Raw genomic sequence first — 23,908 nt, forward strand, 5'->3', positions numbered from 1 at the left:
GAGACACGTGATTCATGTGCAAAGATTTCCGATGTGATTATGAACGCACGACGAGAATTAACAGACTCTGAACGCGGAATAGTAGTTGGAGCTAGACGCAACGGAAATCGTTTGGGATATCAATATTCCGAGACTTAGAGCGTCAAGAGTGTGTCGGGAATACCAAATTTCAGGCATTCATTACCTCTCACCACGGAAAACGCTGTGGCCGACCGCCTTCACATAATGACCGAGAGCAGCGAAGTTAACGTAAAGTTGTCAGTGGTAACAGACAAGGAACACTACGTGAAACAACCGTAGAAATCAGTGAGGGGCATAGGACTAACGTATGCGTTAGGATGGTGCCGCGATGTTTGGCATTACTAGGCTGATGCAGCAGACGCGAGTGCCTTTGTTGACAGCACGACATCGTCTGTAGCTTCTTTCCCGGGCTTGTGACCATATCTGTTGGATCCTAGACGACTGGAATGCAGTTGCCTCGTAAAATGAGTCCCGATTTCAGTTGGAGAGGTGTTCGTAAGGTTCGACTGTGGCACAGACCCCACGAAGCCATGGACTCGTCGAAAAAGCACTGTGCAAGCTGGTGGTGGCTCCATAATGCTGTGGGCTGTGTTTAAATGGAATGGACTGGTTCCTCTGGTCCAACTGAACCGTACATTGACTTGAAATCGTTACGTTAGGGTACTTGGAGACCATTTGCAGCCATTCCTGGACTCCATGTTTCCAAACGACGGTGATTGATTTTTTATGGATGCGTTGTGTCACCAGGATTGGTTTGAAGAACATTCTGGACGATTCGAGCGAATTATTTGGCCGCCCAAATCGCCCGACATGAATCCCATTGAACATTTATGGGACAATATCGACAGATCAGTTCGCGCAGAAAATCCTACGCCTGCAACACGTTGTCAATTATGGATGCCTAAAGAGGCAACATGGTCAATATTTCTGAAAGGGACTTCCAACGATCTCTTGAGCCCATGTCTTGTCGAGTTGCTGTACTGCACTGGGCAAAACGAGGTCCGACACGATATTAGGAGGTTGAAATGGTTGAAATCGCTCTGAGCACTATGGGACTTAACATCTGAGATCATCAGTCCACTAGACTTAGAGCTACTTAAACCTAACTAACCTAAGGACATCACACACATCCATGCCAGAGGCAGGATTCGAACCTGCGACCGTAGCAGCAGCGCGGTACCGGACTGAAGCGCCTAGAACCGCTCGGCCACAGATGTTACGTGGTATCCCATGACTTTTGCTACCTGACTGTTCATGACTACGCTTTGGCGAATATAATTCTTGTATTTCTCCACTTCATGTGAAACACTTTCACTCAGAACACTGTATTGCGTCGCGTAACAAACACGTGCAAGCCTGCGCAAGATTTTTACACAAACCGGCCTCGCAGCAGAGTGGAAATATACCGGGCCGGCTGCCTGCAGGGGAAAATAATGCACACCAGGTGGCTGCGTTAAGGGTTGATGGCCCTGTAGTATGAACGTTTAATTTCTCCTTGTTGATCTGTTTTTATTTGTATCCTATGACAGATAATACTTTTTTAATTCATTGTGAATATTTCCGACTTTGGACTAGTAAATGGTACGCTAGATGTTAAAAGAGGCTGTAACTGTAGGATATGTGTAGTTTAAGGAATAGTGTACTACAGCATTACTGGCCGTATAAAAATTATAAAATAAAAATGAAAAATTTACATCTAGGTACGGAATCGAACTCGAATTTTCTAACCCAAAACTATGCCTACTGCACTAACCTCGCAACACACCAATAGTGTACTGACGAGGGTACCAAATGGCCTTTGTTTGACGTCCATTCTCTACCGAATATGCGAGGATTGGAACTTTAATAGTAGCAACTATTTATTTACAGCTCGTACAAAATAGATACGTGTTTCGAAGTTTTACTGACCTTCAAAGTAGTCACAAGCATTGTGTATAACCCGTTGCCAGCGATGTGGTAGTCGTAAGATACTCTTTGCAGTGTCAGTTGTGTTGACAGTTCGAGCGGCGCGGTCTATAGCCCGACGAATTTGTAGCAGTTCTGAAGCGAATGCCGTGAAGTGTTTCCTTTAGTTTAGAAATCGAGTTGAACTCACGAGGGCTTAAGTCACGTGAGTGCAGTAGGTGGTATAGCGCTTAGCAGTCCCATCAGTCAAACAAATCAGTAACAGCTTGCACTGTACGTGCTTGAGCATTGTCCTGCAAAATGATGGTCAGGTCCTGCAGGAAGTGTCATCACTTTTGTCTCTAAGCTGGTCGTAGGTTGTGTTCCAAAAATGAACAGCATAGAGACAGAAGTGATGACACTTTCTGCAGGACCTGACCATCATTTTGCGGGGCAATGCTCAAATACCTACAGTGCAGGCTGTTACTGATTTGTTTGACTGATGGGACTGCTAAATGCTATACCATCTACTGCACTCACGTGACTTGAGCCCTCTTAAGTTCAACTCGATTTCTAAAATGAAGGAAACACTTCACGGCATTCGCTTCAGAACTGCTACAAATTTGTCGGGCAATAGACCGCGCCGCTCGAACTGTCAACACAACAGGTACTGCTGGCAACGGGTTGTAAACAATGCTGGTGACTACTTTGAAGGCCGGTAAAACTTTGAAACACGTATCTATTTTGTAAGAGCTGTAAATAAATAGTTGCCACTATTAAAGTCCCAACCCTCGTACGTTCAGGAAAAACTTTGGCTAGAGATATTTTTGCACTGTTCGTTTGCTATGGTGACCATATGCGCGAATTTTGGTTCACTCTGTATATTTAAAATGCATACTTTCAAAGTACGACAGTTGAGTCAGGTCGGCAATCCCTCTCTCTCTCTCTCTCTCTCTTTCTCTCTCTCTCTCTCTCTCCCTCTCTCTCTCTCTCTCTCTCTCTCTCTCTCTGCCACATAGTCATTTCTCCATAGGCACACAAAAGTTATAATCAGGAATGTAGTCATTGTTTGAGTGCAAGTGTCCTACCTGAACAAAAATTAAAACAATAAGTCAAGGATATTGACTGATATCCAACTAAGTCTAAAATTCATGTATCAGCGCTGCTAGAGAATGACAACTTTCAGAAAAATCAGACGTATTACTTAAGGCTAAATAATGTACCTCATTCACACTATCATCATCATCGTCGTCATTATTTGGCATTTTATATTCATTGCTAAATAAAGGCCTCTCCTCTAGACTTTTCCATCAATGTTCCACCTGCATGTTTTCTAGTGTTATTTAGTAACCTCCCAGTAGGTCGCATTTCGTTGTTTTTCTTACTTCTTTGACTCTGGAAAAGAGCTTCTTTGCTCCTTGCACCACCCATTGGTCCGATTACCTATTCCGATTTTCTCCACATCATTTTTTGGGCTTCTTACCTCAATCGGTAAAAAAGGAACAATTATAGACTTTGTTGTCTGTCTGTTTGTCTGTCCGACTGTTAAAAGACTATTTTCTCAGGAATGGGATGGTGTATCACGTTAACATTCAGGTCACTTACTAAGATCTACGGTGTCCCTTGGCGGTGTAAAAATATGAAGCTTCTAAATCAATGCGGTCAAAGGATACGGCTCTTTATGTCGCATATTTTGATACTCACGAATTCATTCCTCAAAACCTGTAGAGTCCTTCCCGCTAGCCTGCAATGCTGAAATTTTGCAAGAACCAAGGTTTTCACATTACAAGTGGAGGAAAAAGTCCGAAAGTGGTGAATTTGTTATTACAACGAACGAAGAAAAATTATTGTCATTTGTTATCCGACTAACTGTTCGTCAATCTATTTAACCCTTTTTCTCAGCAACAAGTAGACGTATCAACTTGAAATTTGTGTCACATACTAAGGTCTACAGTTCCCTGGCGGTGTAAAACATTGAAGCTTCTAAGCCAATGCAATCAGAAGATACGGCCATTTATTCACATAATTTCATACCCGCGAACTCAGTCATTACAACATATAGGGTACATCTACATCTACGTGATTACCCTGCTATTCGCAATAAAGTGCCTGGAAGAGGGTTCAATGAACCACTTTCAAGCTGTCTCTCTACCGTTCCACTCTCGAACGGTATGCGGGAAAAACGAGCACTTAAATTTTTCTGTGCGAGCCCTGGTTACTCTTATTTTATCGTGATGATCATTTCTCCCTATGTATGTGGGTGGCAACAGAATGTTTTCGCAATCGGAGGAGAAAACTGGTGATTGAAATTTCATGAGAAGATCCCGTCGAACCAAAAACGCCTTTGTTTTAATGATTGCCACTCCAATTCATGAATCATGTCTTTGACACTATCTCCCCTATTTCGTGATAATACAAACCGAGATGCCCTTCTTCGTACTTTTTCGATGTCATCCGTCAGTCCCACCTGATGCGGATCCCACACCGCACAGCAATACCCCAGAACAGGGTGGACAAGCTTGGTGTAAGCAGTCTCTTTAGTAGACCAGTTGCACCTTCTAAGTGTTCTGCCAATAAATCGCAGTCTTTGGTTTGCTCTACCCACAATATTATCTATGTGAACGTTCCAATTTAGGTTATTGGTAATTGTAATCCCTAAATATTTAGTTGAATTTACAGCCTTCAGATTTGTGTGACTTGCCGCATAATCGAAATTTAGCTGATTTCTTTTAGTACTCATGTTAGTAACTTCACACTTTTCCTTATTCAAGGTCAATTGCCACTTTTCGCACCATACAGATATCGTATCTAAATCATTTTGCAAGTCGTTTTGATCATATGATGACTTTACAAGACGGTAAATGACAGAATCATCTGCAAACAATCTAAGACGGCTACTCAGATTGTCTCCTACGTCGTTGATATAGATCAGGAACAATAGAGGTATTTGCCGTTGTTGTAGAATCATGCAATTTGGCAAGAAGCAATTTTTGACGCTGCAGGCAAAGAAAAATTCAACAAATTGTTAATTTGCAGTTATATCAAATGAAAAAAATTGCCATTTACCATCCGAGTTCAAAATTAAAATTAATACAATATAGAACGTCTTGGAATTCCCGTGACCGGTATCTTGCCAGTAGCAATGTCGATAACAGGCAAAAATCGTCGTCAATTCCCGGCATGGGTGGATTGTCTGTACACAAAATTAAATTTCTACGAAAGCCTCAGTGTGCGAGTCCTATTCTCATCTAGCCAATTTTTCACACTTAACACCTTCCACTCCATCCCGTTCCCTTATCCACGCATTTGTTCCAGTGTCTCCGCTAGTAAATTGCTAACATCCGTTCCCCATCACCTGCTGGGCAAGTCACAGGTTATGAATGATTTTCGCATTGAATGTTCATGTCCCGTAGCCGTAATTAAAAGCCGATCGCTACTTACCGTCTCAGGCACAAAGCAAGCGCAATTTTGAAAACCCTGTTTTAGTTCGCTGTAGGATTTCTACTCCACCGTTTATTTCTTTCGCTACCATCATCTTCAGCCAGCCTCAATAAATAAAACGCATCAACCGAATTTACGGCTTCACTGTCAGTCTTTACTATTTACTTTACAATATGCTGGTTATACTTCCTATTAGACTTACAGATTGTCTGCCGTACTTTTCAAACTGGCTCTGCTAAGTTACTGCATTCGTTGTGGTACTTTATCTACACTACAAGCAACCATTGCAATGTCATCCCCAAAACAATGGTGATGAAATCATATGATATTAACACGTTTTGCTTCATTTGCGCCATTGTCTCCTTAGATACCACTGCGTGGGCTGCAGTTATTCTAATCATGTCTTCGTGTCGATACGCGATGGCGGAGCAAACTGGCGAAATGACGGTCGGACAGATATTTTTAATACCGTATATACAGGGTGGTCCATTGATCGTGACCGGGCCAAATATCTCACAAAATAAGAATCAAACGAAAAAACTACAAAGAAAGAAACTCGTCTAGATTGAAGGGGGAAACCAGATGGCGCTATGGTTGGCTCGCTAGATTGCGCTGCCATAGGTCAAACGGATATCAGGAAACCCCATTTTTATTACATATTCGTGTAGTACGTAAAGATATATGAATGTTTTAGTTGGACCACTTTTTTCGCTTTGTGACAGATGGCGCTGTAATAGTCACAAACATATGGGTCTTAATTTTAGACAAACAGTTGATAACAGGTGATGAGGTCCCATACTCCGAGGAGGGTAGGGGACGATGCGGGAGACCCGCAGCGCTGTACTAGGCAAGATCCTAGTGGAGGTGGTTTGCCATTGCCTTCATCCGACCGTAAATGATGGTGAATGATGATGATGAAGACGACACAATAACACCCAGTCATCACGAGGCAGGAAAAATCCCTGACCCCGCCGGGAATCGAACCCGGGATCCCGTGCGCGGGAAGCGAGAACGCTACCGCAAGACCACGAGACACGGACAGGTAGGCTTTTTAAATTAAAATACAGAACGTAGGTACGTTTGAACATTTTATTTCGGTTCTTCCAATGTGATAGATGTACCTTTGTGAACGTATCATTTCTGAGAACGCATGCTGTTACAGCGTGATTACCTGTAAATACCACATTAATGCAATAAATGCTCAAAATGATGTCCGTCACCTCAATGCATTTGGCAATACGTGTAACGACATTCCTCTGAACAGCGAGTAGTTCGCCTTCCATAATGTTCGCACATGCATTGACAATGCGCTGGCGCATGTTGTCAGACGTTGTCGGTGGATCACGATAGCAAATATCCTTCAACTTTCCCCACAGAAAGAAATCCGGGGACGTCAGATCCGGTGAACGTGCGGGCCATGGTATGGTGCTTCAATGACCAATCCACCTGTCATGAAATATGCTATTCAATACCGCTTCAACCGCACGCGAGCTATGTGCCGGACATCCATCATGTTGGAAGTACATCGCCATTCTATCATGCAGCGAAACGTCTTTTAGTAACATCGGTAGAACATTACGTAGGAAATCAGCATACATTGCACCATTTAGATTACCATCGATAAAATGGGGGCCACTTATCTTTCCTCCCATAATGCCGCACCATAAATTAACCCGCCAAGGTCGCTGATGTTCCACTTGTCGCAGCCATCGTGGATTTTCCGTTGCCCAATTGTGCATATTATGTTGGTTTACGTTACCGCTGTTGGTGAATGACGCTTCGTCGCTAAACAGAAAGCATACAAAAAAATCTGTCATCGTCCCGTAATTTCTCTTGTGCCCAGTAGCAGAACTGTACACGACGTTCAAAGTCGTCGCTATGCAATTGCTGGTGCATAGAAATATGGTACGGGTGCAATCGATGTTGATGTAGCATTCTCAACACCGACGTTTTTGAGATTCCCGATTCTCGCGCAATTTGTCTGCTACTGATGTGCGGATTAGCCGCAACAGCAGCTAAAACACCTACTTGGGCATCATCATTTGTTGCAGGTCGTGGTTGACGTTTCACATGTGATCACTTCCTGTTTCCTTAAATAACGTAACTATACGGCGAACGGTTCGGATACTTGGGTGATGTCGTCCAGGATACCGAGCAGCATACATAGCACACGCCCGTTGGGCATTTTGATCACAACAGCCATACATCAACACGATATCGACCTTCCCCGCAGTTGGTAAACGGTCCAATTTAACACGGGTATCGGGAAGCAAATACCGTCCGCACTGGAGGAATGTTACGTGATACCACGTACTTATACGTTTGTGACTATTACAGCGCCATCTATCACAACGCGAAAAAAGTGGTCCAACTAAAACATTCATATATCTTTACGTACTACACGAATATATAATAAAAAATGGGAGTTCCTATTAAAAAAACGCAGTTAATATCCGTTTGACCTATGGCAGCGCCATCTAGCGGGCCAACTATAGCGCCATCTGGTTTCCCCCTTCAAGCTAGACAATTTTTGTTCTTTTTAGTTTTTTCGTGTGACGCTTATTTCGTGAGATATTTGGCGCGGTCACGATCAATGGACCACCCTGTATATATGGTATTAAAATATATATAGTCTATGTCCATCCAATTCTCCGTTAGAGTTACGTGTAAAAGATTTTTGGTAATAAGTTTTCCTCTTTATATGTTACATATTCATATACATGCTAAATATATTTAACGATAGGTAGGCCTATATATAAACACGCGCTTATTCGAATGCAACGTTGTATCACAATTTCGAACCAATCGATGAAGACTTTTCAGAGATTTAAGACTTTTAACAAACGAGCATTTACATTTTTGTGCAGATTTCACCTGTGACTTTACACATACGGAGTGACAATTACTGAACTACACTCCTGGAAATGGAAAAAAGAACACATTGACACCGGTGTGTCAGACCCACCATACTTGCTCCGGACACTGCGAGAGGGCTGTACAAGCAATGATCACACGCACGGCACAGCGGACACACCAGGAACCGCGGTGTTGGCCGTCGAATGGCGCTAGCTGCGCAGCATTTGTGCACCGCCGCCGTCAGTGTCAGCCAGTTTGCCGTGGCATACGGAGCTCCATCGCAGTCTTTAACACTGGTAGCATGCCGCGACAGCGTGGACGTGAACCGTATGTGCAGTTGACGGACTTTGAGCGAGGGCGTATAGTGGGCATGCGGGAAGCCGGGTGGACGTACCGCCGAATTGCTCAACACGTGGGGCGTGAGGTCTCCACAGTACATCGATGTTGTCGCCAGTGGTCGGCGGAAGGTGCACGTGCCCGTCGACCTGGGACCGGACCGCAGCGACGCACGGATGCACGCCAAGACCGTAGGATCCTACGCAGTGCCGTAGGGAGCCGCACCGCCACTTCCCAGCAAATTAGGGACACTGTTGCTACTGGGGTATCGGCGAGGACCATTCGCAACCGTCTCCATGAAGCTGGGCTATGGTCCCGCACACCGTTAGGCCGTCTTCCGCTCGCGCCCCAACATCTTGCAGCCCGCCTCCAGTGGTGTCGCGACAGGCGTGAATGGAGGGACGAATGGAGACGTGTCGTCTTCAGCGATGAGAGTCGCTTCTGCCTTGGTGCCAATGATGGTCGTATGCGTGTTTGGCGCCGTGCAGGTGAGCGCCACAATCAGGACTGCATACGACCGAGGCACACAGGGCCAACACCCGGCATCATGGTGTGGGGAGCGATCTCCTACACTGGCCGTACACCACTGGTGATCGTCGAGGGGACACTGAATAGTGCACGGTACATCCAAACCGTCATCGAACCCATCGTTCTACCATTCCTAGACCGGCAAGGGAACTTGCTGTTCCAACAGGACAATACACGTCCGCATGTATCCCGTGCCACCCAACGTGCTCTAGAAGGTGTAAGTCAACTACCCTGGCCAGCAAGATCTCCGGATCTGTCCCCCATTGAGCATGTTTGGGACTGGATGAAGCGTCGTCTCACGCGGTCTGCACGTCCAGCACGAACGCTGGTCCAACTGAGGCGCCAGGTGGAAATGGCATGGCAAGCCGTTCCACAGGACTACATCCAGCATCTCTACGATCGTCTCCATGGGAGAATAGCAGCCTGCATTGCTGCGAAAGGTGGATATACACTGTACTAGTGCCGACATTGTGCATGCTCTGTTGCCTGTGTCTATGTGCCTGTGGTTCTGTCAGTGTGATCATGTGATGTATCTGACCCCAGGAATGTGTCAATAAAGTTTCCCCTTCCTGGGACAATGAATTCACGGTGTTCTTATTTCAATTTCCAGGAGTGTATATGAACAAAAAAAGTAAATTAGTTACAAACTGCTGCTTGCAAACACTTTATTCAACATGCAAAAGTCACTACAAATATTCCTATTTAGGTTATGACATGTTCGAAATGCTTGCCATCATTGGCGATGATGTAGCGCAGACGAATAGCGGAATTCTGCAAGGCCCGCTGAAATGTCCGAACATCGATGGTGTCGATGACCTTCTGAACGACTGTTTTCAGCTCAGCAATCGTTTTGGGGTCATTGCTGTATATCTTGTCTTTAATATAGCCCCGCAAAAAGGAGTCTCATGTGTTTGGATCTGGAGAATATGGCGGCCAATCGAGGCCCATTCGAGTGGCCTGTGGGTACCTCAGAGCCACAAAGTGGTCCCCAAAGTACTCCTCAAGGACAGCAATCACACCCCTGCTTCTATTGGGTCGAGCTCCGTCTTGCATGAACCACACCTTATCGAAATCATGGTCACTTTGGATAATGGGGATGAAATCATCTTCCAAAATCTTCACGTACATTTCGGTATTCACGGTGCCATCAAGGAATATCGCACCGATTATTCCGTCACTGGACATCGCACACCACAGACTCATCCGTTGGGGCGAAGAGACTTCTCGATCACGAAATGCGTATTCTCGGTTCCCGAAATGCGCCAATTTTGCTTACTTGCGAACCCATTCAAATGAAAGTGGCCAACAACAACAATGCACGTAGTGATGCGCATACTAATTCCCATCATCCCCCGCTGCGAACCGTGCAGTTTGAACCGTTCAGAAGTAATGACGATTTTGTTTCATATAGTTCAATAATTGGTTGAAATGGCTCTGAGCACTATGGGACTCAACATCTGAGGTCATCAGTCCCCTAGAACGTAGAACTACTTAAACCTAACTAACCTAAGGATATCACACACATCCATGCCCGAGGCTGGATTCGAACCTGCGACCGTAGCAGCAGCGCGGTTCCATACTGAAGCGCCTAGAACCGCTCGGCTACTGAATTTTAGTCCTTCTGTTATAACTGCTTGAATTTGCTCGTTTGAAACATGCCTTTACTGGAAAGGGGAGTGTTGTTGTTGTGGTCTTCAGTCCAGAGACTGGTTTCATGCAGCTCTCCATGCTGCTCTATCCTGTGCAAGCTTCTTCATCTCCCAGTACCTACTGCAACTTACGTCCTTCTGAATCTGCTTAGTGTATTCATCTCTTGGCCTCCTTCTACGATTTTTACCCTCCACGCTGCCCCCAATGCTAAATTGGTGATCCCTTGATGCCTCAGAACATGTCCTACCAACCGATCTCTTCTTCTAGTCAAGTTGTCCCACAAATTTCTCCTCTCCCCAATTCTATTCAATACCTCCTCATTAGTTGTGTGATCTACCCATCTAATGGAAATGGGGTTACAGGGAATAGAATGTGAATGACTGTTGAGGAAAGCACAGCCCTTAAGGGCCAGTTGACAAGTTTGCATCTGGATCGCTGGATGGCGCACACGCTAACGCCATGGGAACGGGTGAGGATCATATTCTTATAGTAGGAGGAACAGGAAACAGCCTGGGTAGCAATTCGGACTTAGTATTAGGTATGACCTGGAAGTAATAGGAGCAGAAACAGCTCACACTCGTGTGGGGTTTGTGGATGTTTCGCAGCGCCATGACCAGCCCTGGGTTAGGACGGCTGTCAACCGTGTACCGTGTTAACTGAGAGCTGGGGGGGGGGGGGGGGGGGGAGGAGTTGTTGTTGGCAGAAACTAAATCTGTGCCTGTTGATGCAACTGGGGGGGGGGGGGGGTTACACTAGTCATGGCTTGCCCCTGAATAGGAGGAAGAAGGATAGATTAGTTGATCTTCTTGCAGAAAATGTAAGGGGGGCCACACACACACAAGACAAAATACCTGTGATTACTGGAGTCAGAGGGACACATTTTTTAGGTTAGAGTCAGGTTACAGACAGAGAGTATTGAAACAGATTAAAATAGAACAGTGCCATAATGTCTGTAGCAGTATCCAAAGAAATAAAATTTGGGTGTTTCATCAGAACATTAGAGGATTGAAAAATATGATAGATGAGCGCCTTGGATGCCTAGAAAATGGGGTATATTTTGAAGGTATAGAATGCTTGGTGTCTCTCTGAACACCATGTAACCGCAGAGATGGAGAAGTTAAATTTAAGGGATTACAGATTAGCATCTTATTCATGTACAGTCAACATGGAAAAATGAGGAGTTGCTACTTATATAAAAACTGGAAACAAAGTCAAAACTATTGAAACAAATAGTTTTTGCGTAGATCAGATCCTTGAAGCATGTTCTTGTGAGATGCTACTGCAATATACATCTTCAGTAATTGTAACAACTTACAGATCCCCTCAAGGTAACTTTCAGTTATTCATGAAAAACCTAGAGGCATTATAGGGCTACCTGTCAGACAAAAAGAAGCAGTTAGTGGTTTGTGGTGATTTTAATGTAGATTTATTAAAAAGATACGGATAGGAAAAATGAGCTAGAATATTTGTTTGGCTGTTTCAGTCTAGTATCTGTTGTAAATTTTCCAACTCGTGTGCAGCAGGATAGTAGGTCAATTATCGATAACATTTTCATAGACAGTGCTCAAGCAGAAACAATTAATGTGTACCCAGTTGTTAATGGGCTAACTGATCATGATGCACAATTAATGTAAATAACACATATAGCACCTTACAGGATTCAGGCAGGTTCATACAAGGCAGAGAGACCTATTGATGCAAACAGGGTACAGAGTTTTATGAGCAGCCTAGAAGAGGTAGAATGGGACGAAGTATACACAGAAAATGATGCTGATACCAAATTAGATTTGCACAATTTTGGTAAACATTTTTGGAATTCAGTGACCAATTAATTGATATATATTTAGATTAAAGTTCAGTCTTGATCACGTTATGTCTGTTTTAATGAGTAACCGGTTTCGGTTTTTTCTATAAAACCATCATCAGACCCATTGGCTCCCTTGGGTTGGTAGGTGGAGCTCTCCTTGCTGCTGTGCAGTCAACTGATTGCAGTTGACTGCACAGCAGCAAGGAGAGCTCCACCTACCAACCCAAGGGAGCCAATGGGTCTGATGATGGTTTTATAGAAAAAACCGAAACCGGTTACTCATTAAAACAGACATAACGTGATCAAGACTGAACTTTAATCTAAATATATACAAATTAGATTTATTCCACTGTAAATTTGTCTCAATATTTGAGAGTTGCTTTCCTGAAACGTTAGTCAAAAAAAGCCATTACAAAGTTAAGAAAGCCATGGATTACTAAGGGAATTAAGATATCATGTAAGACGAAGAGGGAAATATATGGACAGGCCAGAATAAGTCAGGATCCGACATTACTTGTTTATTACAAAAGATACTGTAAAGGAAAGTCATTAAGAAGTCTAGAAGCTTATGTGTTTTGACAGAAATTAATAATGTGGATAATAAGATTAAAACTATATGGAATATTGTCAAATGGGATACGGGGCAGCCATTGCACAGCATACCATAGAAATAAAGCTAAATGAAGATGTTGTGAGCGATAATTCACAAGTTGCAAGTATTTTTAACAATCACTTTCTGAATGTAGCAGCAAAAATAGGGTTGAAAGGTTCAGTTGAAGAAGCAAAAAAATATGTTAAAATTGTCAGTCCCAAAGAACTTTAGGCATTTGGAAATAGCACCATCATCCCCCACTGAAATCAAGGGAATTATAAATATTCTGAAACACAAAAGCTCATGTGGTGTTGATGGAGTCTCTAACAAAATTTGGAAGTGTTGTTCTAATACTCGTATAATAAGTGGAGTCCTTTGTGATATATGTAATGTTTCACTGGCACATGGAATTTTTCCAGACAGATTGAAATACGCAGTCGTCAAACCTCCTCATAAGAAAGGGAACAAGAGTGACTTACATAGTTATAGACCAATCTCATTGCCGACTTCATTTTCTAAAATATTCGAAAAAGTGATGTATTCAAGAGTAGTCCCACATTTAAGTGAAAATAATTTACTCAGCATGTCACAGTTAAGATTCCGGAAGGGTTACTCGACTGAGAATGCTATCTACACATTTACCCATCAAATAGTACAAGCCCTAAATAACAAATTATCGCCAGTTGGTATTTTTTGTGATCTTTCCAACGCATTTGACTGTATGGATCATGTCACTCTTAGAAAAACTCAGGTTTTATGGAATTGAAGGCTGGTTTGAATCATACTTAACGAACATAAAGCAAAACGTTGTGCTGAATAACACAAATAATGTTGGGAGGGTGGTAAATTCTAGTGATTGGGGAGTTATCACAAAGGGAGCCCCGCGGGGTTGAATTTTGGGTCCTCTGCTGTTCCTTATTCATGTGAATGACTTCTCACTTAACGTTCAGCAAGCAGAACTAGTACTTTTTGCAGATTGCACGAGTGTTATAATAAATCCCATTTCAGAAAAAGCAGCTGAAGATATTGTTAAGAATGTCTTTCAAAGAATTATTAAGTGGTTCTCAGAAAATGGACTCTCCCTTAATTTTGAAAAAAACTCACTATGTCCAGTTCTGTACACAGAATAGATTCATACCAACAATTTATGTAGCATATGAACAGGGCTCAGTTAACAGGGTAGATTTCTCAAATTTTTGGGTGTTCACATTGATGACAACTTGAACTGGAAGAAGCATATTACTGAGCTTCTCAAACAGTTAAGTTCAGCTTCTTTCGCTCTTTGTACAATCGCTAGTCTTGGTAATAAACAGATGAGCCTCCTAACGTACTTTACATATTTCCACTCAATAATGTCTTATGGAATAATTTTTGGGATAACTCATCACTTAGACATAAGTACTGATTGCGCAAAAAAGAGCAGTAAAAATAATTAGTGGTGTTCACGCAAGGACTCATGTAGGCCCCTATTCAAGGAGTTAGGTATTTTAACTGCACCATGAGATTACATATATTCGATAATGAAATTCGTTATAAATAATCTATGTCAATTCGCGAAGAACAGTGATGTTCATACGTACAACATTAGAGGGAAAAATGACCTTTCCTATCCGTTATTGAAACTGTCAGTTGCTCAAAAAGGAGTACATTATTCAGCAATAAAAATCTTTGACCTTTTGCCCAACACCATAAAGTGTCTAGCAGCAAGCAGGTCAAGTTTAAAATCTAGCTTAAAATCATTTCTTTTGGACAACTTCTTCTATTCCATGGACGAGTTTCTGTTTCAAAACTGGTAAAAAAACTTGTACCTCTAAATGTAGTTGCATGTGTAGAATTAAAAATTTCAGTAATATTAATATTGGCACTATTTATGTATGTATATATGTCTTGTGATCTGACTTGTTCCACATCATATCGATAAAACAATCGTGAAAATGGTCTACGAACATGACATAACTAAACTGAACTAAAAACTAAACGGGCAGCCAATAGTACACAAGACTTTGTGCAAAGGTGACGTCATTTTTACGACACACGCATTTATCGAAGCCCACAGGAACTTCTGCCGACTTTCGTTAGCGTTCAATTTGGGGTGCTTTTGAGACAGAGACATTGTATTGGATTGCGATTTTGATAGTTTTCGTATCGTAACTTGTGTCATAATGAAAGCATGCTGTTTCAAGGAAACGTTACATTGAAGTCTTACAAAAACACGTCATTTTCGTTGTGATTTGTCATAATTAAACACCACATAATGGCTTAGCAGCGGTTCTGATTTGTGACTTACAGCACGAAGGCCAAAGTTCCGCAACTTTATCGTAGTGTGGAGGCAATGAGCGCGCAGTTACGAAGCAAAATAGCATAGTGGCTGGTTCGACTCCTGCCATGTCTAATTTTTATTCCGCTTTCGCGTTTGTAAAAGGTTCTGGGACTCCCTTATTATTGTATTAGAAGTATGTTCTGTAACATTCAATTTTATGTACATACAAGAATGCAGCTCTCTCTCTCTCTCTCTCTCTCTCTCTCTCTCTCTCACACACACACACACACACACACAGGAGTAAGTTGCCATTATCAATCATTTACAAATGAAGCATGAAATTGACAAATGCGAATAAATATCCAAAACACGACGATGGTCTGGTAAAACAAACTACTTCTCGCTATAAAAATCACAGAAAAAGAATGACACGTTTGCATGAGATTTACGTAAAAGGTAGGGTAACTTAGTCTCTGCCATCTATAAGGTATAAAAGAAAATTTACGAGCTAGTTCTTTCAGGACACTTCTTTTCCAAATATGAGCGTCATGAATTAAAGGACATCTTTGAAGACCAATCTTACGTTTTTCGTCAATTATTACAGCAAATTTTACCAATATCGACGCGTTTTCGAGAGAAAAAAATGTGCTGGTGTTTTCAAAGAGCATTTATTCACAGGACACAAGTTAAATGAGCTGCGGCTTTAATTCATCTGGTAGAAAGGCTAATCACTCTTTCTAATTACAGACAAACGCCTAAAACTACTTTTCAGAATCGCTAAACATAAATTTATATTGTTGAGCCACCTTAAAGAATACAGTTGAATATACAGGGTGAATATTAATAAAACCGACAAACTGCTGGGTCGGATTCCTGACTAGAAATGGAGGAAAAAATTTCCTATGAACATGCCTCCGGAAATGCATCGTTGCCGTGGTAGATGGCGCTGACGGATGACAGTTCCTCTGACCACGTGCCGTGTTTTCCTTGTGTGTTGCAGACTGTGCGACTGACGCAGCGTACTGCAGGCAGCAGAATGGTCCTGTATTCGTGTCGGGAACAAGCCGAGATGGTGTTTGTGTACGACAGAGCAGATGCAAACGGTCGAGAGGCAGCACGGCTGTACCAAAACGAATACCCTCACAGACACCAACCACATCACACAACGTTTCGAGCCCTTTTTTGGCGTTTGTGTGATCGTGGGTCCTTTCAGACAGACGAATGCGCAGGGACGCGGTGGACTGTGCGTACACCACATTTGGAGGACCCGGTTCTACGGGATATTGAGACGAACTCTAGTACAAGCTCCAGGCAAGAGGCCCGCCAACATGGTGTAAGCCAAAGTATGATTATGTGGATCCTGCATGACAACCGCTACTATCTCTGCCACCTGCAGTCCCATGGAGGCCACTTTGAACATCTTTTGCGTTGCGACGTGGATGCGATGCAGCTCTGTACTGTGTTCCGGGATGATTTGTTTTCGTTGCGTTTCTAGGCGCTTCTGTCTGGAACCGCGCGACCGCTACGGTCGCAGGTTCTAATTCTGCCTCGGGCATGGATGTGTGTGATGCCCTTAGGTTAGTTAGGTTTAAGTGGTTCTAAGTTCTAGGAGACTGATGACCTCAGAAGTTAAGTCCCATAGTGCTTAGAGCCATTTGAACCATTTTGTTGCCGTTGCACGCACACGTCCCATTTCCGGACACTAGCTCATAGGACCTCTTTTCCTCAATTTACAGTTAGGAAAATGTCCCCGCAGTTTGCCGGTTTCATTAACGCTCACCCTGTACACATTATTGGCTGGCTGCCTTGAGATTGCAAACCAGCAAATCATCTCATTGTGGGGTTCATGAAGGCATATTACGAAAAACAATTAGTAAACTATCGTAGAAAGCCCACATTCAGGATCTTCTTCAAAGACTTAATGCTGGAACTATTCGAACGGTATCTGAGGTAAGTGATCGTTCGACACGAAAAGAAGTCTACTTTGCTTATTTTCATTTGCTTATGTCACACAGTATTATATTTTGGGTAACTCTTCCCATTCGCAAAGGATAATTTTGGCTCAGAAACGGGCAGTTCGTGCAATAAGTGGTGTAAGCTCGCGAACCTCTTGTCGACCCCTCTTCACTAGTCTGGGGACTTTGACATTGGCCTCTCAATATATATACTCTTTACTGTCGTTTCTTGTTAACAATATCAGCTTAGCCGGCCGCTGCGGCCGAGCGATTCTGGGCGCTTCAGTCCGGAACCACGTGGTTGCTGCGGTCGCAGGATCTAATTCTGCCTCGGGCATGGATGTGTGTGCTGTCCTTAGGTTAGTTAGGTTTAAATACACTCCTGGAAATTGAAATAAGAACACCGTGAATTCATTGTCCCAGGAAGGGGAAACTTTATTGACACATTCCTGGGGTCAGATACATCACATGATCACACTGACAGAACCACAGGCACATAGACACAGGCAACAGAGCATGCACAATGTCGGCACTAGTACAGTGTATATCCACCTTTCGCAGCAATGCAGGCTGCTATTCTCCCATGGAGACGATCGTAGAGATGCTGGATGTAGTCCTGTGGAACGGCTTGCCATGCCATTTCCACCTGGCGCCTCAGTTGGACCAGCGTTCGTGCTGGACGTGCAGACCGCGTGAGACGACGCTTCATCCAGTCCCAAACATGCTCAATGGGGGACAGATCCGGAGATCTTGCTGGCCAGGGTAGTTGACTTACACCTTCTAGAGCACGTTGGGTGGCACGGGATACATGCGGACGTGCATTGTCCTGTTGGAACAGCAAGTTCCCTTGCCGGTCTAGGAATGGTAGAACGATGGGTTCGATGACGGTTTGGATGTACCGTGCACTATTCAGTGTCCCCTCGACGATCACCAGTGGTGTACGGCCAGTGTAGGAGATCGCTCCCCACACCATGATGCCGGGTGTTGGCCCTTTGTGCCTCGGTCGTATGCAGTCCTGATTGTGGCGCTCACCTGCACGGCGCCAAACACGCATACGACCATCATTGGCACCAAGGCAGAAGCGACTCTCATCGCTGAAGACGACACGTCTCCATTCGTCCCTCCATTCACGCCTGTCGCGACACCACTGGAGGCGGGCTGCACGATGTTGGGGCGTGGGCGGAAGACGGCCTAACGGTGTGCGGGACCGTAGCCCAGCTTCATGGAGACGGTTGCGAATGCTCCTCGCCGATACCCCAGGAGCAACAGTGTCCCTAATTTGCTGGGAAGTGGCGGTGCGGTCCCCTACGGCACTGCGTAGGATCCTACGGTCTTGGCGTGCATCCGTGCGTCGCTGCGGTCCGGTCCCAGGTCGACGGGCACGTGCACCTTCCGCCGACCACTGGCGACAACATCGATGTACTGTGGAGACCTCACGCCCCACGTGTTGAGCAATTCGGCGGTACGTCCACCCGGCCTCCCGCATGCCCACTATACACCCTCGCTCAAAGTCCGTCAACTGCACATACGGTTCACGTCCACGCTGTCGCGGCATGCTACCAGTGTTAAAGACTGCGATGGAGCTCCGTATGCCACGGCAAACTGGCTGACACTGACGGCGGCGGTGCACAAATGCTGCGCAGCTAGCGCCATTCGACGGCCAACACCGCGGTTCCTGGTGTGTCCGCTGTGCCGTGCGTGTGATCATTGCTTGTACAGCCCTCTCGCAGTGTCCGGAGCAAGTATGGTGGGTCTGACACACCGGTGTCAATGTGTTCTTTTTTCCATTTCCAGGAGTGTAGTTCTAATTCTAGGGGACAGATGACACGTTATTTCCCATAGTGCTTAGAGGCATTTGAACTATTTGAATATCACCTTATTCCCAAGAATCAGCACCTTTCATTCAGTTAATACTACGCACAAATCCAATCTCCATTTGGATGGCACTTCCTTACCTCTTGTGCATAAAGGTGTGCAGTATACTGCTGCATCCATTTTCAATAAGCTACCACGAGAATTCAAAAATTTTAGCAGTAATCCCCCCCCCCCCCCCCCTTAAACCATGGACCTTGCCGTTGGTGGAGAGGCTTGCGTGCCTCAGCGATACAGATAGCCGTACCGTAGGTGCAACCACAACGTAGGGATATCTGTTGAGAGGCCAGACAAACGTGTGGTTCCTGAAGAGGGGCAGCAGCCTTTTCAGTAGTTGCAGGGGCAACAGTCTGGATGATTGACTGATCTGGCCTTGTAACACTAACCTAAACGGCCTTGCCGTGCAGGCACTGCGAACGGCTGAAAGCAAGGGGAAACTAAGGCCGTAATTTTTCCCGAGGGAATGCAGCTTTAGTGTATGGTTAAATGATGATGGCGTCCTCTTGGGTAAAACATTCCGGAGGTAAAATAGTCCCACATTCGGATCTCCGGACGGGGACTACTCAAGAGGATGTCGTTATCAGGAGAAAGAAAACTGGCGTTCTACGGATCGGAGCGTGGAATGTCAGATCCCTTGATCGGGCAGGTAGGTTAGAAAATTTAAAAAGGGAAATGGATAGGTTAAAGTTAGATATAGTGGGAATTAGTGAAGTTCGGTGGCAGGAGCAACAAGACTTCTGGTCAGGTGACTACAGCGTTATAAACACAAAATCAAATAGGGGTAATGCAGGAGTAGGTTTAATAATGAATAGGAAAATAGGAATGCGGGTAAGCTACTGCAAACAGCATAGTGAACGTATTATTATGGCCAAGATAGATACGGAGCCCACGCCTACCACAGTAGTACAAGTTTATATGCCTACTAGCTCTGCAGATGACGAAGAAATTGAAGAAATGTATGATGAAATAAAAGAAATTATTCAGATAGTGAAGAGAGACGAAAATTTAATAGTCATGGGTGACTGGAATTTCTCAGTAGGAAAAGGGAGAGAAAGAAACGTAGTAGGTGAATATGAATTGGGGGTAAGAAACGAAAGAGGAAGCCGCCTGTTAGAACTTTGCACAGAACACAACCTAATCATAGCTAACACTTGGTTCAAGAATCATAAAAGAAGATTGTATACATGGAAGAAGCCTGGAGATACAGACAGGTTTCAGATAGATTATATAATGGTAAGACAGAGATTTAGGAACCAGCTTTTAAATTGTAAGACATTTCCAGGGGAAGATGTGGTCTCTGACCACAATCTATTGGTTATGAACTGAAGAAACTGCAAAAAGGTGGGAATTTAAGGAGATGGGACCTGGATAAACTGACTAAACCAGAGGTTGTACAGAGTTTCAGGGAGAGCATAAGGGAACAGTTGACAAGAATGGGGGGAAGAAATACAGTAGAAGAAGAACGGGTAGCTTTGAGGGATGAAGTGGTAAAGGCAGCAGAGGATCAAGTAGGTAAAAAGACGAGGGCTAGTAGAAATCCTTGGGTAATAGAAGAAATATTGAATTTAATTGATGAAAGGAGAAAATATAAAAATGCAGTAAATGAAGCAGGCGAAAAGGAATACAAACGTCTCAAAAGTGAGATCGACAGGAAGTGCAAAATGGCTAAGCAGGGATGGCTAGAGGACAAATGTAAGGCTGTAGAGGCTTATCTCACTAGGGGTAAGATAGATACTGACTACAGGAAAATTAAAGAGACCTTTGGAGAAAAGAGAACCACTTGTATGAATATCAAGAGCTCAGATGGAAACCCAGTTCTAAGCAAAGAAGGAAAAGCAGATAGGTGGAAGGAGTATATAGAGGGTCTATACAAGGGCGATGTACTTGAGGACAATATTATGGAAATCTAAGAGGATGTAGATGAAGATGAAAAGGGAGATATGATACTGCGTGAAGAGTTTGACAGAGCACTGAAAGACCTGAGTCGAAACAAAGCTCCGGGAGTAGACAACATTCCATTAGAACTACTGACAGCCTTGGGAGAGCCAGTCCTGACAAAACTCTACCATCTGGTGAGCAAGATGTATGAGATAGGCGAAATACCCCCAGACTTCAAGAAGAATATAATAATTCCATCCCAAAGAAAGCAGGTCTTGACAGTGTGAAAATTACCGAACTATCAGTTTAATAAGTCACGGTAGCAAAATATTAACGCGAATTCTTTACAAACGAATGGAAAAACTAGTAGAAGCCTACCTCGGGGAGGATCATTTTGGATTCCGTAGAAATATCGGAATACGTGAGGCAATACTGACCCTACGACTTATCTTAGAAGCTAGATTAAGGAAAGGAAAACCTACGTTTCTAGCATTTGTAGACTTAGAGAAAGCTTTTGACAATGTTGACTGAAATACTCTCTTTAAAATTCTGAAGGTGGCAGGGGTAAAATACAGGGAGCGAAAAGCTATTTACAATTTGTACAGAAACCAGATGGCAGTTATAAGAGCCGAGGGACATCAAAGGGAAGCAGTGGTTGGGAAGGAAGTGAGACAGGGTTGTAGCCTCTCCCCGATGTTATTTAATCTGTATATTGAGCAAGCAGTGAAGGAAACAAAAGAAAAGTTCGGAGTAGGTATTAAAATCCATGGAAAAGAAATAAAAACTTTGAGGTTCGCCGATGACATTGTAATTCTGTCAGAGACAGCAAAGGACTTGGAATGGATAGTGTCTTGAAAGGAGGATATAGGATGAACATCAACAAAAGCAAAGCAAGGGTAATGGAATGTACTGGAATTAAGTGGGGTGATGCTGAGGGAATTAGATTAGGAAATGAGACATTTAAAGTAGTAAAGGAGTTTTGCTATTTGGGGAGCAAAATAACTGATGATGGTCGAAGTAGAGAGGATATAAATTGTAGACTGGCAATGGCAAGGAAAGCGTTTCTGAAGAAGAGAAGTTTGTTAACATCGAGTACAGATTTAAATGTCAGGAAGTCGTTTCTGAAAGTATTTGTATGGAGTGTAGCCATGTATGGAAGTGAAACATGGACCATAAATAGTTTGGACAAGAAGAGAATAGAGGCTTTCGAAATGTGGTGCTACAGAAGAATGCTGAAGATTAGATGGGTAGATCACATAACTAATGAGGAAGTATTGAATAGGATTGGGGAGAGGAGAAGTTTGTGGCACAACTTGACTAGAAGAAAGGATCGGTTGGTAGGACATGTTCTGAGGCATCAAGGGCTCACCAGTTTAGTATTGGAGGGCAGCGTGGAGGGTAAAAATCGTAGAGGGAGACCAAGAGATGAATACACTAAGCAGATTCAGAAGGATGTAGGTTGCAGTAGGTACTGGGAGTTGAAGAAGCTTGCACAGGATAGAGTAGCATGGAGAGCTGCATCAAACCAGTCTCAGCACTGAAGACCACAACAACAACAACAGCAGCAGTAATCCACGCACTTTCAAATCGAAACTGCAGAGTTTCCTCCTGAGTGACTCCTTCCTTTCTTTCGAGGAGTTCCTTGAAAAATTGAGCTGATTCCTAGGTCATAGCATTGATTGAGTTTACTTAAACTTATGGTTTGGATTCATGAACATTTTATTTTATCTGTTATTCTATTTTATGTACTGACACGTTCCATGACCTTGGAGATTCGCTCCTCAATTTGGTCCTCTTGAGCTAGACGTGTAAATAAATAAATAAATAAACAAAAACTTTTTCATTAAGATTCGGGCATAATTCTCGCAAACACTGTAATCTCTCCGTTAACCAGTCCACTCTACATGAAAGCGGAACTTTACAGGACTATAAACGAAGAAATTTCTGGGTTAACCGACCCTGTAGTAAAGATAAAGCGAATCTCCACACCCTCTGGTTGAAGAGGATGTTATTGTTTTGAACGTCATGTTCGCGTAGCGCCCTCACCTGTTGAGAAACGAACGATCACGGGATAGTCGATAGACGGCTCCTCTCATCTCCGATACAGCGTGTGAGGTCACAGTGACGTCACGTTTGCACGAAGTGTTGTGGGCTGTAGGTCATCCTACAAGCGGACCGAGCCGTCGCCCTCCCGCGCTGCCTGGTGCCCTTACCTGCATGTCCAGATTCCCTCCGGTAGTCAGCTGTAGACGTCGCTAGACTGGCTGCCAGCTCAGGACGTAAAGTCGACAGTCACTGCAGCGTAAGAGCGCAGTCCACACCAGACGCCGCCGGCTGTTATCTGCTGTGCTGTCGCTTGTGCACACGCATCAGGAACTCTGCGGTCTGGCCGCCAGGAAGACGTGGCGCAAAAATACACAACCAGGCAGCTAGCTAGCTCCGGATCCCGCTTCAGCCGCAGGGAATCTTCCTCGTTCTAACCCTCAACTTGTCACCGTGAGAGGCACTGATGTCGTATCGTCCACGCTTCTGTGATTTGATTTCGTATACTTTTCACTCCATTTATCTCCATGAGGACATCCTCAGGCGTGTAGAACATGACAGAAAATCAACAATACATATTTACAAAGTAAAGAGATACGTCAAACACATCATACCCATGGGTATGTAATAAGTCAAAATTTCCACAAAATAATTACATTTACACTGAAACGCCAAAGAAACTCGTATAGGCATGCGTATTCAAATATAAATAGGCAGAATACGGCGCTGCGGTCGGCAAGCCTATACAAGACATCAAGTGTCTGGCGCAGTTGTTAGATCGGTTA

The 23,908-nt window shown here is 43.9% G+C and overlaps 1 protein-coding gene across 1 annotated transcript in view; it reads right to left on the reverse strand.

Annotated features, from left to right (window-relative positions):
• The window catches only part of LOC126474188 (uncharacterized), a 121,959-nt gene extending 98,533 nt beyond the window's left edge, over nt 1–23,426 (reverse strand). The window contains exon 1 of the mRNA XM_050101651.1: nt 23,294–23,426. Coding sequence (XP_049957608.1) covers nt 23,294–23,299 — 6 coding nt within the window. The 5' untranslated portion in view covers nt 23,300–23,426. The remainder of the gene's footprint in view (nt 1–23,293) is intronic.
• Nucleotides 23,427–23,908: the final 482 nt, after the last annotated feature.

Source organism: Schistocerca serialis, chromosome 4, assembly GCF_023864345.2.
Source record: "Schistocerca serialis cubense isolate TAMUIC-IGC-003099 chromosome 4, iqSchSeri2.2, whole genome shotgun sequence".
Lineage (NCBI taxonomy): Eukaryota > Metazoa > Arthropoda > Insecta > Orthoptera > Acrididae > Schistocerca > Schistocerca serialis.